At 42.2% G+C, this 17257-nt stretch overlaps 1 protein-coding gene across 3 annotated transcripts in view; it reads left to right on the top strand.

Annotated features, from left to right (window-relative positions):
- Positions 1–17257, top strand: part of ARHGEF7 (Rho guanine nucleotide exchange factor 7) — a 105768-nt gene that overhangs the window by 47697 nt on the left and 40814 nt on the right. For all 3 annotated transcript variants that reach the window (XM_066579756.1, XM_066579773.1, XM_066579764.1), the window contains 5 exons: positions 1913–2035; positions 9009–9147; positions 10982–11041; positions 11470–11616; positions 13169–13255. In XM_066579756.1, the coding sequence (XP_066435853.1) occupies positions 1913–2035; positions 9009–9147; positions 10982–11041; positions 11470–11616; positions 13169–13255 (556 nt within the window). The remainder of the gene's footprint in view (positions 1–1912; positions 2036–9008; positions 9148–10981; positions 11042–11469; positions 11617–13168; positions 13256–17257) is intronic.

The following is a 17257-nucleotide window of genomic DNA, read 5'->3' as shown; positions in this document are numbered from 1 at the left end:
TTTAATTTAGTTACCAATTTAATATAATTCTGAAGTGGGAATGTTGCCCAATAGCCCCATAGCTGGGTTCTCAACCTAATCTTTTTTTCTAGATCTCTTGATCATGGACAGCTGACAATTTTGCAGACCAATTGGAAAACAAGATGAATGTTAGATAATAAGGAATGTCTTATCTCTTTTAGCTCTATGTAAAGATATAAACATTAACATTTTCCAGTTTCCATAAAAAAGTGCCCCAATTTAATGGTTGGCATCTTAATTTTGGAGCACCTCTGCAGTTGTAGTAGGGTTGACTGTTAACAAATAGCTCCTTTATCATGTGTACAAGCAGGCTAGTTTCACACGGCCGAGTGCGATATTGGGCTCTGAAACTCTGCCTGATGTTGCAATCTGGGAAGGGCGATGTACCCGGGGATGGGAGGGTTTTTTGTGTCAAACGCCTTCCGTCACTTCAGTTCAGTTGCGATCCTCCCGGGTGCGGATTTCAGCCGCGTTGCAAGATCGGCAGGTGTTTCCCATTGTTTTCAATGGGAAACCTTGTGTGCATCCACCCCCCCCCCCCACACACACACACACCCCACAATGCGATGTGGCAAAAAATTGATTATGTATGTGACCCCATTCATGTTTGTGCACGAGTTCTGCATCTCGCAAAAAACAAATCTTGTACAATTTTCTTGGCCATGTGAAGCTATAGTAAATTGTTGAAAATCATCATTTGTGCCATTTGCCTGTACCTTTTGCTTATCGCAGGTCGGCTCTAAGGTGTTATGTTCTCTACCTTTTTGTTTTCCATTTGATGACTTATAGAGATGAGCGAGCATACCCTTAGCGAGTACCTGCCCGCTCGACAGACAAGGCTCGGGTGGCGGCGCAGGGGAGCGGTGAGTAGCGGCAGTCAGCAGGGGTAGCGAGGGAGAGAGAGAGAGATCTCCCCTCCGTTCCTCCCCACAGCTCCCTGCCCGCCGCCGGCACCCGAACCTTGTTTCTTGAGCGGGCAGGTACTTGCTTAAGGCAATGCTCGCTCGAGCCATTGCCCATAGCAAGTATGCTCGCTCATCACTAATCACTTACTCTTGTTTTCTTCTAAGACATTGGGAATAATCCGCAGGATTTGACTGTAGATCTGACAAATCATCTTGAGTTTGTATGTAACTGTAATCCTTTTTCCTGTTAGCTGACCATGAAATTCTCTCGTTATCTGCAACAAGCCATCCCCTGCAGCTTTAGATATCTATCCACACATCTCTGTACATGGAGGGCAGGTTTTTGGGTTACACACACTTATTAGCAACAAGTTTCTTCAGTTGATCTCTACTAGCGTGCCTGTCTTTAGGTATATGACTCATTTTTAAAGTACCTGTTGAGCTTTAAAGTGCAATTAAACTTTTTGACCTATCAGAAGTTTCAGTCTGTGTGTGTCTGGGCACTGAGACGCCCCCGATTTGCTAAAATGAATGGGCAGAAGCGCTTATCTGAGCATTGTGCCTGTTCTGTTTCTGGCTTTGCTCGGAGCTGTGTATAGGCTCCATAAAAAGTCTTTGGAATTCATGTACCACTCGCTGATTACAGCTGAGCAGGCAAAGAAATCAGATGAGCACTACTGGCCTTTCATTCTAGCAGTCGGTGACGGTCCCAGCAATCAGACCCCCACCAATAGAAACCTCTGATATGCCATTATTACATGTCAGAAGTTTATAAAAAGTTTAGTTACACTTTAATTTGGCATTAACCTGGTGTGTAAGATGCATGCTTAATTTAAGATTCTTATTGACAAGATTAATGGGATCCCATTTATTGGCTCTCCACCAATCTCAATACTGATATGTTGTAAAAGAAATTCACTGGAAAACCTCGAAGGATGATGTCCGGATCTCATTGATTGCCTAACTCTGACTCCTTCTTCATCTAGATTACCAGAAGGCCAGCAAAGAGTTGGAGGTTGTTTCACGAGCCTAATGAATCAAATGAAGAACCTATATATGAGCTATTGTGCTAACCACCCTTCAGCGGTTAATGTCCTCACACAGCACAGGTATGGAGGCTTGCTTGCAAATAAGCGTTTTCTATCAAAGCCAACTTATTGCCGTTTTTAATTATGCAGTGAAGTACAACAAAAACGCAAAAAGAAACTTCAGATTAAAGCTTTCAATCCTTTCAAATTGTGTTCCTGTTAATTTTAAAGACTGCGCTGTTACTTTGAAAGTTCATTTGATGGGGTTTTAGGCATTCGCTCTGGTTTATGTATGCATTCCAATATATTGGTGTGTACAGACCTGTTACTTCCATATACACTATATACAAGGTATAGGGACACATAGAAGGTGATGACATTCAATTTTATGCACGTTTTTCAATACGGAGTTTGGCCGCCTTTGGCCTCAATGACTGCAGTAATCCTCCTCAGCTGCTTTCCACCAAATTCCCATAGGTGCGTAGAGTGATTTGCGTCTATTCCTCGGAGATCTTCAGATAGTGATGCGGGGGATGACGGGTGTGTTGGATGTGCATGGATACGGCGCACTAGGCTTGCCACGTGTGTCCCTCTTTCCTGTATACAGAATTGTACATTAACTTGTGTAGTCTTGCCTTTTGCAGTGTTACCACATACATATCTTAGTGTGAGGTAGTTTTATTTTGAACTGTGACTTGTTTGACTGTAGGAATGACCTGTTAATATAAGATTATTAATAATATGCTTTTAGAACTATTCTCTGCCTGAGGTTGAGCCGTATTCCACCACAGTGCTCCCCTTTACCACTTTCAGGCCAGGTTCACACGAACATATCTGTATTGCGTATTATGCGCACAATGTACATACATATAAAGCACAGTGAGTGGCGTCAATGGAAGCTCATTGATTTTCATTGTTCCGCTGACACTTTCATATATTTCTTGCCTATAATATGCACTTTAAAAAACGCAGCATGTTCTATTTGACCATTTATTACGCGCATACAGCCTTAAAAAAGCCAGTGCATGACAGCATGTGTAAATTGCGCTGCACATGTCCAGGCATACACAAGCAAAAAAGTGAGAATACGCTGGGATATGAGATTCCCTACGCAAGTAAAACACTGCAGTTTTTACGCAGTGTGTTACGATCCGGTCGTGTGAGCCCGGTCTAAGTGTAGACTCGACTGCATTCCATCCCCAGCTCAAGAACATGACCTCGGACCTCCTCCATAAACTCCATATTGTTGGTGACCGTGACAGTCTAATCTCCTGGAAAAAAATGTAACTAAGTAGCAAGTTGTTTTTGTCACCTAGGCTTTAACTCCTTTATGTAGGCGTACTCTACTGCCCTACTTGATATCCCGTTTGGAGAGACACAACTGCATGCTGTGTGGTTGGGTTGTAAGGGCAATCGTCCAATGCCCAGAGAGTATGGTGCATGGCTCCCATATGGCCTGTTGATGCATAATCTCCTGCCTGATCTGACATTGGGTGTGGAGAGACTCAGCTGAGCACTGGGTTCAAGGCTTTCATCAGGCGTCCAACAACCCAACGTGCAGTTGCTTTTCTACAGGGCCCAATGTAAGAGCAGGCAGGAGAGTATGCTTGGACATGTGACATGTGACCCCCCCCCCCCCCCCCCCCCACGGGATTCCCTGCTACTGCAGAGCTGGAGGGTCAGACTAGACCCTGGCAGCTCTGCAAGTGACTAATGTCACTTCAGGGGTTGCTTTCCCCTGTAACTGGGGTTCCTATGGACTCCCCAGCTACAGTGGGAAAGTGTCAAATAAAGGGAAAAAAAACATGTGAATGTCCCCCAGAGGTCTTATATGACGTCATGGGGGATATAGTAAAAAAACATTAATTACATAAATAAGTAAAATAAAATGACAGAATAAAACAACAATACATACATAAGAAAGAAAATAACCCAAAACCGACGCCCTGTAAACCAAAACCATACATATTGTATATCAAAACGTCCTAAACAAAATAAGGAACCCATTCCTGTACTTTATTTTAGTGTAAATATAAAAATAATTTAAAAAAACTGTTAACATTTTTTTTAGCTTTTTACCCCCAATAAAATTCAAAAATGGAAAAAGTCAGTGAAAAAGATATTAAAAAATAGTCCTATATGTCACGGGAAAAAAAAGGAACAAAAATTATTTTGATAGCTAAAGGAAAAAAAATAGAGCAGTAAAACCGCCACATGGGTAAAATTCCTAAAAAGTGTCTGGCCCTTAAGATACAAAACAACCTGGTCCTTAAGGGGTTAAAGCATGCAGATTTGATTTGTGGACCTTTTTGGGAAATCGAACCGCGGCATGCTCCATTTCAGTGCGGTTCCCGCACATACGGCTTTCATTGAAGTCATTGGAAGCCGTTCGATCTGCGGCCCGTCCGCAGTTGACATTGCAAGTGACCCTTTTAGGATTCTGTAATTTGAAGTGTTTGGTAGGTCTCCCTGCTCCTAGTTTATTAGTACCCTCTAAAAGGGAGTCTCCTCATTGTCCTCAACAACCAATCCGCTTTCACTGTCTGAATTGGTTAACCATTAAAACTGGCCTGTAAGTAAACTTTTATTTGCATGTTATATAGAATCCGTTATTTATATATGAAGGCATACATTGATGACTAGATCTAATAACTTTTAAACAAGTACATTCCACTTCAGTGCTGCCCTTTTGACGGCCTATGGTCTAGTTCTTTCTTCATGTCATGGGTTCACTCAAGGGGACAACACATTGTCATTTCAGGCAGTTCCACCACCAATTAACCTTTGGTGAATGGTGTGAAGCGTTAAATGCATCCCTGCATGGGCTTTATGCTTCATCTATTACAAAGCAAAACCTCCAAATACCACATCTTCTTGCCTTTTCAGTAGTCTTTCCTCTTTTTATTGAGCCATGGCAAGGAGACGGAGTCTGGATTTGTATTCCATGCAACCCTTCTAAAATAAGTTCTCTTTATTGCGCCCAGTAGTGAAGCAGATAAGTGCAAGCTGTGTTTGTTCGGGGTAAGTGTGTCTGGTGACCGCTGGGTATATCTGCAGAATAAGTGGAGCATGGATAACCCAGGCACAGAATTCTTTGTCTCTTGCACACTGCCTTCCCCTTCGCTTGGCTGTATGCAGGAGAGGTGATGTCATCCTCCCAGAGAAAGGAGCCCCAGCCTTCTAGGAGGACACAAGACATACAGCTCCTAGTCGCTTGTCCTTGTAATACAATGCGGTGCCTGTGTGCCATCCTAAGGCCCGTCAGTGCGGAAAGTTCCTGCTCCATCTACTACAAGCAGAAAGCATCCTCCGAAGTGTAAGTCGCGTAGGTCAAGTTTCTTTTAAAAGTCTTGTTTGTGGGAAGATGCTGCTTTAGCACCTGGTTAAGCAGATGTTCTCCTTCGCCCTCCTGCCGAGATGCCTCTAAACTAGTAATCTGATCTCTCTAAACCATTGTAGACGGAACACTGTGTAATACGTTCTTGTTACATATTACGTATTTCGTAAGATGTTACGGGTTTCTGCTTAGTTGAGGTGGAAATTCAAAAAGATGGGTTGGGTGTTAGATAGGAAACCTCTATTTCCTATCCGTGCATGGGGGAAGTTTAAAAGGTGAAATGGTTTGGGTTTTGTATTTGTAGGGTTGTGCTTTTAGGAAAAGAGAGAACTAAAGGTGTTGTTGTTTTTGTTTTTGTTTTTCTTTTAAGCCTTCGCTATAAAAGCAAGCAGAATTAACTAATAATGGGCCTAGGCTCACATTTGATGATTTTGGGCGTGCTTTGTCTCGGCAAGGTCCATTTTTGGGATATATATAATATAGTTTTTTAGGGCTTGACTTTACTATTATCTTTGCTCTGCATTGAGAGAGATGGCATTGAAATGGAATTTGAGCGTTGTCCTGTTGCTGGCTGGCATGTAGGTGGGTTGCTGTTCACGGTTTATGTTTCTTTTGTATATCTGTAGCTTGTAATGCATGTAAGCTGAGCACAGAGGAGATGGTCTGTGCAGAGCTTACAAGCATTCGGACAAACCTCATGAAAGAATGTTTTGTCCTATTTGGTGCAGCTGGGAGCAGAGAATTGTTATAATTTTGCTGCCCCTTTTCACAGATAACAGAGGCTCTGTGGCAAAGTGAAACGCCGGGGATTCTAGAATTACTGCATTCAGCTATTTTTTTTTTCTTTCCACTTTTCTTACAGTCCAATATAACATAATTAAAAACATTGGGTAGCAGAGCAGAACTATTGCTTATAAATGCGTACCATTGCAATACTGTCACACTGGCCAATATTCAGTAGATAGTATAAGAATTGCTTCTGTGAGTACTTTATCAGTAGCCTCTTTTGAGATTTAGAAGTGTAAATATTCTGTTGAACACTTTTTTTCATAACTGCCCATCTCTTCCTTTCTCTGTGGATACAGAGTAAAAAGGAAGGTATTGGTACCAGTTTTCAATTTACGTTCTCTGGCTCTTGGGAATTTGTATGTGGGAAAAGCTGTAGGATAAATCTTTTTAGTTGCGTTCACATGTGTCCGCCACAGTCTTCGTCACTTTTGACCGAAGAATAGTGCTGGGTGAGACTGTCATTATACCAGAAAAACAGATGCACCCAGCACTATTCTTCCGTCAAAAATGACACAGACGGTGACAATGGACTGTATTATAATGTAAAGACTTTGCAGAAAAATCAAAACACACATATTTTGCAAAGTTGCTGAAGAATAAAATCATGCAATCATCAGTTTTTTTGCATTTGAGTTTTCCTTCTCATGCATTTAGAAAGCCTTAGACTTGGTTTGCAGGCTCGCCTACATTCCCTTTTCTTGGGGGCGTTCCAGCACTGATCAGCTGGGGTCTCTCATAAATGCACACAAGCTCGGTTCCCTCTTACCTCTACTCTTTCAGAGGCTGTCTAGCATAACCACGCCCACTCAGTACTACACAGCTATATCTGGGTCTATCTCCTCCTCCCTCTTGAGTAGCTGCTGGTCCCCCTTAGTGTTGATTTAATGCAGGAAATTCACCTGGCTCTCTCAGGCAGCAGGCTAGTGGAGGAGTCGGTCAGTTTACCCTGTCTAAGATAATTTTATTCTTCCAGTCTGCAGTGTCTTGGAAAACAATACAAGCATAGAAATTAAGCAATCAGAATTTTTTAAAATTTGAAGCCAATTACAAAAAGGCTTCATTTCCAAAAACAGCTTGATAAGGATTCAAAGGTGTACATAACCTTCTTCATGTGGTTCATTTGGTGCCATTGCTGTTTTTTTCTATAACTGGTCTTTGTTCTGTAACACAAAAGTGAACTGCGCTTTTGTAGGGTATCACTTCTCTTCTGAGACATTAGGCTGAACTATGAAAATACGATTGTTGAGCTGCGACTTGCAAAAAGATTAGGATAATGACGTTCCATTTTCATATAAGATGCATGTGGTTTACTTTTTATCACTGATTTGGAGCTGGTCATCGGGTGGCTAGTCATATCCATGCAGACTGTTAAACAATTGGCAACGGAAATTTTTAGCATGACCATGGACCGCCATTGTACTGCTATTATAATTGCGTATAATATAGATTGTCTGGTATAGGAAATGGAGAGCTGGCAGGAACTGTTACTAGAGGAGAGAAATATTGTGAATGATGCGGACACATGGCTGAGGCTTGAGGCGGATCATTCAAGTCGCCCATCTACATTTTTTTTCCTTTTGGGTAAACGGTTATGTAAAAGTTAAGTAATTTTGACTCTCAGTGGCCACCGACTGCTGATAGAATGCCACATTGGGCCTAGAGCTTTGCTGCTGTCATTTTTCTTATGCTTCAGTATTCTTATCGACTAAATGTATTTCATAAACAGTCTTGTAGTTTTAAAGGTGCACTTTTAAATCAGACGTCTTCCCAAATTGTACTCCCCTCCTATGTGTTGCTCACCTGTCCCACAGCCCATATATGTTCAGCCACCGCACAATTGATGTATCATGTCACTGATTTGCCCATGTTGGCCCATGCGTGTGCAGCTATATGCAAGAACTGTAAAAGTCGTGGCTTGTATATGCCAGCAAATTCAGGGGATGCCATAGACCTTTTGTAATAGTTTACATGTTCCTAGTCTTGCAAATTGCATATTGGGACATACCATTTTTGAAGACCTTGAAATAACCTGGTTTTAATACAAGGGCATATGGCCTTTATATTTTAGAAAGTGAACAGCTCCTTCTAAAACGCAAATCTCAGACAAAAACCTTAACATTCCTTGTCTTAAAACCTATTTAGACACGATTATCGCTCAAAATTCAAAGAATTGTGTCTAACGCGTGGCCATCGTGCAGTTTTCGTTAACTATTCGCTCATCGTCTTTCGTAGCGCTCTGAGAAAATAACAGCTTTATACAGAAGACAAGCAGCCCCGCTTGGAGCTGGTCTTCTGCATACCTCGCTTGGAGCTCTGAGAAACAGCAGCTGTATGCAGAAGATAGCGGTCCCGCGTGTCTTCTGCATACAGCATGAGCCTGTATTTACACAATTTTAGCAAAGTGAACGTTCAAAACTGTCACTCAAACTGCCGTTTGAGTGAATTTTGGGCGATCATCTTGCCATATAAATGCACACAATGATTAGCACTCAAGATGTATTTTGAGCGATAATCGCTGTGTCTAAATGGGTTTTATTGAAGTTAAGCAAGCTAGCCATCTTATCTGCATTTACCATGTTCCCCTGAAAATAAGACCCTGTCTTATATTAATTTTTGTTCAAAAAGGATTGACTTTTTTACATGTATAGCTGCCTGGACACTATTTAAATTGACTTTTTTAATTAACTGTTAGCAGGGCTTAATTTTGGAGTAGGGCTTATATTTCAAGCATCCTCAAAAAGCCTAAAAAATCATTTTGCATCCTCAAAAATTCTGGAAAATCATGCTATGTCTTATTTTCAGGGTATGTCTTATGGAAACAGGGTGTTAGACTTGGATTTGAAAGATACCTCTTATCTTAGCAACTACTAAACTGTGTGTTGACAGCTAACAAATTAAAATGTGGTATCTTCTATCTCTGTGCTACAGTGAAGAACTTGGTGAGTTCATGGAGATGAAAGGTGCCAATAGTCCTGGTATTCTTGTGCTCACAACGGGCCTCAGTAAGCCATTCATGCGTCTGGACAAGTACCCAACGCTACTGAAGGAGCTGGAACGACACATGGAGGTATGACGAAGCTAATTACTTCCACTCGCTGCAGAATCTTACATGGTCACGTAATCATTTATTATACAGTATAATCGTTTAACACACAGAATTGGACTGCCTGTTTTTCATTATGGAAAACCATAAACATAGATGCAGCACGTAAAGGGTTACAATTCTTCAAATGGTAGAATTGGCAAAAGTTTTTATACTCAGGATAAATGTTTCCTCACTGATGGTTCCTTGTGCTGAATGTTACTTTTATCAGGTACAGTAGCTGAAGGTAAGCAGTATTCATAGATGGCGTTGAATCAAAGTGCCTTAAGTTGTCAGTCTCATACCTTTTAGTATGCAATGAACAAAGTTTTCTAAAACTTTTGTAGCTTTATGACTGAGTAAATATTTCCACAATTTCTACTTTTTTAGCTTCTACAAAAAAATCAGTTTGTCTTAAACATTAACTATGTTGCTAAATCCCTTGACGACTTCGGGATCTTTCAACAATCCAATGCCTGTGGTTGCCACTTAAAACCCCCACCAATCCTGTGCTGTCAGGCAAAGGGGATATGCACAGGTATGAGCATTAGGGATAGAAGTGAGTATCACACAGGAATATCCCAGTACAGAAACCATCAGAATGATAGGAGGTGTAGAGTTGACAGACTTCCAACCAACTGCACAGCCAATCGGTACAAGTGGTGCAAAGCTTTTGGTCCTGGAGTTTGCAGTGCAGCCACATTTAAGGCTACCTTGTAAATTGACAGAGCGTGGACAACGAAGCCTTGTATGAGCTGTGACAGCATTGTGCACGTCTGACGAAATACTCGCAGTAGGTCTTACAGGCCATTGGAATATCCATTAGCATCTAACGATCTGTAAGTAACTGCATGCGAAGGTTAGTGTGCAGGAACGTCTGCACACAAGCCCAAAATCACAATTGTGAATGCTCAGAGGTATCTGCAATGGTGCTCAGAGTGTCGTTCTTGGACTGTAAATCTAAGCAAGTGTTTGGAAGTTGGTGTACTGCAAGTCAACGGTCCACAATCAGATGGCTACACTTGGGTGTGACAGTTGTAGGAGCTGCAGAAGACCAAATGTGTAAAGAAGAAAGGGGAAATGCATGCATAGAAGTGTAAAGGAAAAATCTCACACAAAGGTGTCCATAGGCTTTAAACTACTAAAATAAAGGTGGCAAAGAGTCTTTAAAACCTAGAAGTCCCTGTAACACTAAGCTTTGTGTTCATTCTAAGCCAGTGCACTAAAAGTTGGAAGCATGGGGTATCACGGGATCTTGTGGAAGCCCAGCAAGTGTGCATCTGCCAGAACATGGGATTTAATGACTTGGATTCATATTTTTATTATTAATAGCTGCAAAAATAAGTGCATTGGTTAAATGGCTAGAAAGCTGGATGTCTGATGGGTGTCGTAACGAGATTTTTTTATTTTGATTTTTATGTGTGCGCGCGCACGTTTTTTTTTTATTAGTTAGTGCTTTAGTTTCACGCCTGAGAACTACACTGTGTGAATGAGTTGTCATAAAATGCCACTGGCTTGCTGTACTACGACATCTAGCTATATGGGCCACTAGTATGCGACTATATATGGGACACTAGTAGTGTAAATGCTTGCCTTGCTGCAACAATGTACTTTCACTCTGTTCCATTTTTCAGTTCTCCAAATGCGGTTACTGCTTATTGCACGACTAGATAGCTGTGATAAGTTTTAGAACCTCTCAGGCTCTGCTCTTTGATGGCCAGAATAGCCTACCTAGCAGCACTAGTCTATCCTGTAAATGAGCAATAATATGAAGGGTTCTGTCAACTTTACTTTTTTATCAGATTACTTGTTTTTGCAGGACTATCATCCAGATAGGCCAGATATCCAGAAGTCCATGACTGCTTTCAAGAATCTTTCGGTAATCCACTTTTTAGGGCATGCTTTTGTGTGTGCATGGATATATAATATATATGTACTTACGTGTAATGAATAGGATTATTTACATGGAATGTGTCCATGTTACATATTCTAGAAATCGGTTCAAAATCAATAAAGTAAACCTATGCCATCAGTGTGCTTGCCATGCTTTACAGATCTGTGGGCTAGTTTTGTCTGCAAATTGGACCAGAATAGCACATTGTTCAATGTGGAGGGAAAAAGGATGCGTGAATAGTCCCATTGACTACTGTGCTGTCCGTTGGATACACAGACAGGGCCCAGTATAGCAATCAATTGTACAATTTAGATTTAACGATAGAAAGAAATTGTGAATTATCTTGTTTGTTACTTTTTAAAACCTGAAGTGTCATGGCGACAAATAATGACCCGATTGTACGTTGTTTGCAGGCACAATGTCAAGAAGTGAGAAAAAGAAAGGAATTGGAGCTGCAGATCCTGAACGAGGCCATACGTGGCTGGGAAGGCGATGACATTAAGACACTGGGTTCGGTTATATATATGTCCCAAGTAATGATACAGTGTGCAGGAAGTGAGGCAAGTGCTTCTCATACCGGATTACTTGGATATGTGCCGGGATTTTTGTTGTGTTGTGTTTTTTAGAACTGTATGTAACTTGTCACATCTTTGCTTCTCATCTATTTGTGTGTATTGTGTTCATAAAACCTGTGAAAGTTATAGGCAAGGTTATTACATTACCCCTTAGGGATGGAGCTTTTAAAGGGTTAACAGCCCCAATCGCCAGGCAGCTTTTTGGGCTGCTGCCTGCGGGTGTCAGCTGTAAGAAACAGCTGACACCTTTGATGCATGTAGGGAGATTGCAGCGCGACCTCCCTCCATACACATCCTGCAACTGCAGGACGTAAAAACACTAGGGGGCGGTCACTAAGGGGTTAAAGGGTGATGACAACATGCACAATTCTTCTGATTGCACAGGTCTCACCCCTGGTACCCTTGGCATACAGATGATTTTTGCAAGGGGAAGCTTTAGCCAGCCACGCACTTCCCTGCAGCAACTGTTGTAGGGGAAGTCTAGTATTCTATCGCAGCCATTCTGATGAATGGCCATCCTCTAGTAGGACTGCACAAGGCCTTCCAGGACAGGAGCAGTTCTTACTGAGCTGATCTTTGTTCTGAGTCATACAGGGGGGTCAGGAGTAGAGGACCCTGCTTTGTACAGTTCATATGCCCTAACGAGGGCATATGAATAGGGTTTGTGGTGATGGCACAACTGCTTTAATGCCTGTCCACTGGCATTTGGTAATACGCTGACTATACAAAAGTATAGGGCTCACGCTGGGTGGTATGCCGAGAAATGGAGTATACTGCGATCTCTTTCTCGCATGTGTCTACACGCTCATGTGCATGCATCAATGAAAGTCCATTGACTTTTTCATTGACTCCATTTGGCGCGTATTACGTGGCCGTGCATAGCATGCATAATACGCGGCGAAAAATCACCCATGGACATGAGCCCTAAAAAGCTGGTGATCTTGTTACCAGCCAAGCAGAATTATAACTCTCACTATTTAAAATATTGGTCGTCAAGGAGGTCTTTATTTCAAGATACCTGTAATCCTTAAAATGACTTGCATGTGGAAGTGTTCTCACTTCTGAAAATATTTCTGTAACTCATGGAGGTAAAAATAATTCTAGCAAGTCCTCAGTATGTTATGACCAGTGGAGGAGGTCTCCTTACACATAACCGTGTTTTGTCAGTTTTCCTATGGTGACATTATCTTATCACATGCTCTTGGTATCTGGTGCACCAGTTTGGTATGATGGAACTATATATTAATATTTTTCATTATTTCCTCATCCTGTCTTTAAGAACCCATTAATGAGCAGTGTAATTGCACTTTGTTTTGTGGCTTGTTCCAACATATGCTGTATTGTGGATAACATTTTCCTTAGAAGGATTGCTGCTGGGGGTAATGCCGTGGCATGCAGATGGGCATGGAAAGTCCAGACTACATTGCAGGTTCATATTGTAGTCTGTGCACGGTGTGTGACACAGCCTGCTGACACCTAGTATTATGTAATATGCATGGTCGGTGTGCTAATGCCTAATGTGCTTTCTTCCCTAAAGGAAAAGAATGAAAGGTATCTGCTCCTCTTTCCCAATGCATTATTAATGCTTTCTGCCAGCCCAAGGATGAGCGGTTTTATTTATCAGGTAAATGCATTGGTATCTTCTTTCTCTATTCTTTGATTTATTTGTTAGTTCCTGTTCTAGGACTTGATCTTGTTCAGCTTATTTAGCTGATGCCAAAGAAAGTCTTTTTGTTGTAAACCCAAGAGCCCATATGCTATTTACGGTCCTGCTTTTAGTACAGATCCAACCTAGAAGAAGCAGCTACGGTATTTACTTGCATTAGTTAAACGGATGCCACTTTGGTGACCGGTTTTATAAAGGTTCCTTCACTTTCTTTTGAAGCATAGACTAGTATAGCTAACTATGTTGTGCTATTCTCAAAATACAAATGTAACAGTAATGAACAGAACTCTAGTTAAACGAACAGCAAACTGCTGTCTGTTTCACTAATACAAGTGAATAGGTTCTTTCTGCTTGGGGCTCTGTCACAATACTGTTTTCGGGAACTATTCCAGAACCCCTAATATAATCTCACAGCTGATATGTAAAACTATGGAACTCTAGGAATCCTACTTAATATACATGGGCTAAAAATATATAATTGATATATTGGGCTGTGGATATTAAAGGGGTTGTCCCGCGCCGAAACGGGGGTTTTTTGTTTTTTTTTTAACCCCCCCCCTGTTCGGCGCGAGACAACCCCGATGCAGGGGTTAAAAAAACAACCCGCACAGCGCTTACCTGAATCCCGGCGGTCCGGCGTCTTCATACTTACCTGCTGAAGATGGCCGCCGGGATCCTCTGTCTCCGTGGACCGCAGGGCTTCTGTGCGGTCCATTGCCGATTCCAGCCTCCTGATTGGCTGGAATCAGCACGTGACAGGGCGGAGCTACACGGAGCCGGCATTCTACACGAGCGGCCCCATAGAAGACTGCAGAAGACCCGGACTGCGCAAGCGCGGCTAATTTGGCCATCGGAGGGCGAAAATTAGTCGGCTCCATGGAGACGAGGACGCTAGCAACGGAGCAGGTAAGTATAAAACTTTTTATAACTTCTGTATGGCTCATAATTAATGCACAATGTACAATACAAAGTGCATTATTATGGCCATACAGAAGTGTATAGACCCACTTGCTGCCGCGGGACAACCCCTTTAAGTAGGAGAGCTGTATTTTTACATGTTTGCTAGTTTTTGTGGTGGATACCACATATATATGCACTCAGTAGCTCCTAACAAGTGGTGAGCTGCCTTTTTTTTTTTTTTTGATCCCAGAGCTCCCTTAGGGCCCTACTTAAAATCCAGCCAGATTCCCGCAACCATTAGCAATCTGAATAACTCCATTCAGTGTAAAGACAAGGCCCAACTAAATGTCAGTTTATTCGCTTCTCGTTAGTCATTCAGTTTCTGAATGCAGAAAACTGAACGCCGACGGGCCTGCGTTAAATAGGCAGCCGTTCAGCTATGAACGAAGACCGTTAACTGTGACTGGAGGCAGGTGGCAGGAACCATCCCCAGCTCGCTTCGTCTCCATTCACTGAGCAATGATAGTTCTTGTGGTTTTACATAGGAATAATCATCACTGGGACGACCTGCTGGACATCTGCATCTGACCAGCTGTCCCGTGTAAAAGGGTCCTTAGTATGGCGATTCAGCTCAGGCAACGTTTGACATGTCAAGTTGGACATTGGGGTTGATTGCACAAACATTTTGTGGAAACGAAAGCCCCATTTACATGCGACTGTTATCGCTTAAACAGCTGAACGGCTAGACAACTTGAAATCTTTTTTCCCCCTCATCAGCTAAAGTAAACTTTAGTAGAAGTAGAACTGGTTGTTTGCTCGGGTGGGTGTGTGTTTATGCGAAGCATTGTTTGGCCGTCAAGATTCCATTGTCTTCTTCCACCATGAGTATACACAATTACTACATTGTTTACTCCCCTCAAGTCATCAAGTTGCTCAAAAGACTTCACGATTTCCATTCAAATGGAACGATTTTTGAACTGCCTGACGACCATTTTTATGCCGGCTGAAAAACAGAGCTAAACGACAAGTGACTGAATAGTGCGTGACTGCCTGCGTTTACATGTAACGATTATTGCTCACTTTGGGCTATCTCTCCCTCAACTCTCCATAGACATCTGGGGGCAGTGTGAGTAATCGCCTTCCTTCACCTCCTGTGTTCCATCTTGTTAACTTTGTTACTAGAGGCTGTCTTCACATGACAACAGGCAGTGGAAAACAAATTAGAAGCAAGGGAGACACCTAGTGGCTATCATTTTAAGTAAATAAAGTGATTTTGCATTTTTACTAATTTTCACATTTACTGCTGCAGAGAGGTCAAGTTATTAGGTGGAGGATTGTAATGTCAAATGACAGCGCTGTGGCAGTATACTGGCCCAATAGACGACAAAAATACACTGTTTTGGGCTCCGTTTAGTTAATTTGAGCACAATAGATATACTAGGAGCATATTGTCCCTGAGCTGTAATGCAGCTCTTGCAGTTGCAGAATGTGTCATCACTCAAACATAACCCAGCGTTTAGTGTGGGGAGTGCACACAGTGCTGTGATCTGCCCCCGGGTCGTGGGCAGGGGGATTCCTGGGTTTTGTAATGGGTTGTTGCTTTAAAAACAAACTGAGGTCAAAAACATAAACAGTACATTATCTTAGGCCTCTCTCCCATGGGCAGAATCTGGAGTTGGGATTCCAACTCCAGATTCTGCAGCTAATCCAGCCCATAGCATGCTATGATAATACGCGATTTCCTGCCTATGAGCAGAAATCGATTGCGATTTTCCGCTCGCAGGGGAGACATCGCATCATGCTGCTCTTTAGTGCTGGCTACACACGGCTGGCTTCCAAGGAAGTCAATGGAAGCCGTCCATCCCATTGCCCTTCTGCGATCATCAGTGCAGAATGGTTGCAGGAGCTGCGTCATCGCCATAGTGACAACGTAACGTCCTCTGTACTGCGTATGTGCGCCTGCGCTCCGGCTGGCACATTCGCAGCAGAGGAGAAGACCGGCGGAGAGGTACGCTGGGGTCACCGGTTGGGCACCGGGTCGAACTCCCCAACCAAGGGTCTAAAACTAACAAGATAAAAAAACAACAAACCTCCAGAGTGCAAGGATCAAGGAAATGGGAATCTATGAAGCGGGTGCGCTTGGTTTAGTTCAACCTATACCAGTTAGGTAGACCCCTCCACAGCTATTCAAGAAGAATTTATCCAGCGGGCCCAGATTTTCTCAAACGTTGCAGGGTGACCCCTAGACAGATATGCCAATTTATACAATGGCACTATGCTATTAACTACCTGAATCCAGACAGCTCTAGTTGGCATCTTGGGGTGCTTCCATCTTAGTAGAATCCTGTTTTTAGCTCGTACAAGGTACACATTGCCACAGTTTCTGGGTTACCTCTCACAAGCTCAAAGAGACAGCCCTTGGTGTGCGTGGTTCTTGGGAGTCTCCATAAATATGAGGACACTGCGCCAGTAATAGTACATAATACTATAGTGCATAATAGAACCTAATATATATAATAGAAGTGACGCACTACCAACCAAAACAATCGCCATAAGCACCCTGTAATCTGAGGCTATACATATTTTATATATCAAACTATCCGAAACAAAATTAGGAACCCATTCCCATACTTTTATTTTAGTGTAAATAAATATACAAATTTTAGAAATTATTGTTAGAGTTTTGCACATAATAAAACAAAAAAAAAATGAAAAAGAATTCAGTGAAATGTATAAAAAATAGCTTTATGCCATTAAGAAGAGAAAAAAAACGCGGCAAAAATAATTTTGGCAGCTGAAGGGGGAAAAAAAGCAGTAAAACCAACATGTAAAAAGTCCTAAAAAGTGTCTGGCTCTTTTAGGACCAAAATACCCTGGTCCTTAAGGGGTTAATCCAATGCACTGCAGCATCTGGGGCTTCTCCTTCATATACAGGAGGGTACAGAGCATTACATTAGTAAGGTAAGAAGCCTGCAGGGCTTCTTACATTGTAATACAAGTTGGACAACTCCTGGGGGATGTGTGGTCGTCCTCTCATCATGCCTAACTCTTCCACGGTCT

This window comes from Eleutherodactylus coqui, chromosome 1 (assembly GCF_035609145.1).
Source record: "Eleutherodactylus coqui strain aEleCoq1 chromosome 1, aEleCoq1.hap1, whole genome shotgun sequence".
Lineage (NCBI taxonomy): Eukaryota > Metazoa > Chordata > Amphibia > Anura > Eleutherodactylidae > Eleutherodactylus > Eleutherodactylus coqui.
The sequence above is the reverse complement of the archived record's forward strand: the minus strand, read 5'-3'. Positions and strand labels throughout refer to the sequence as shown.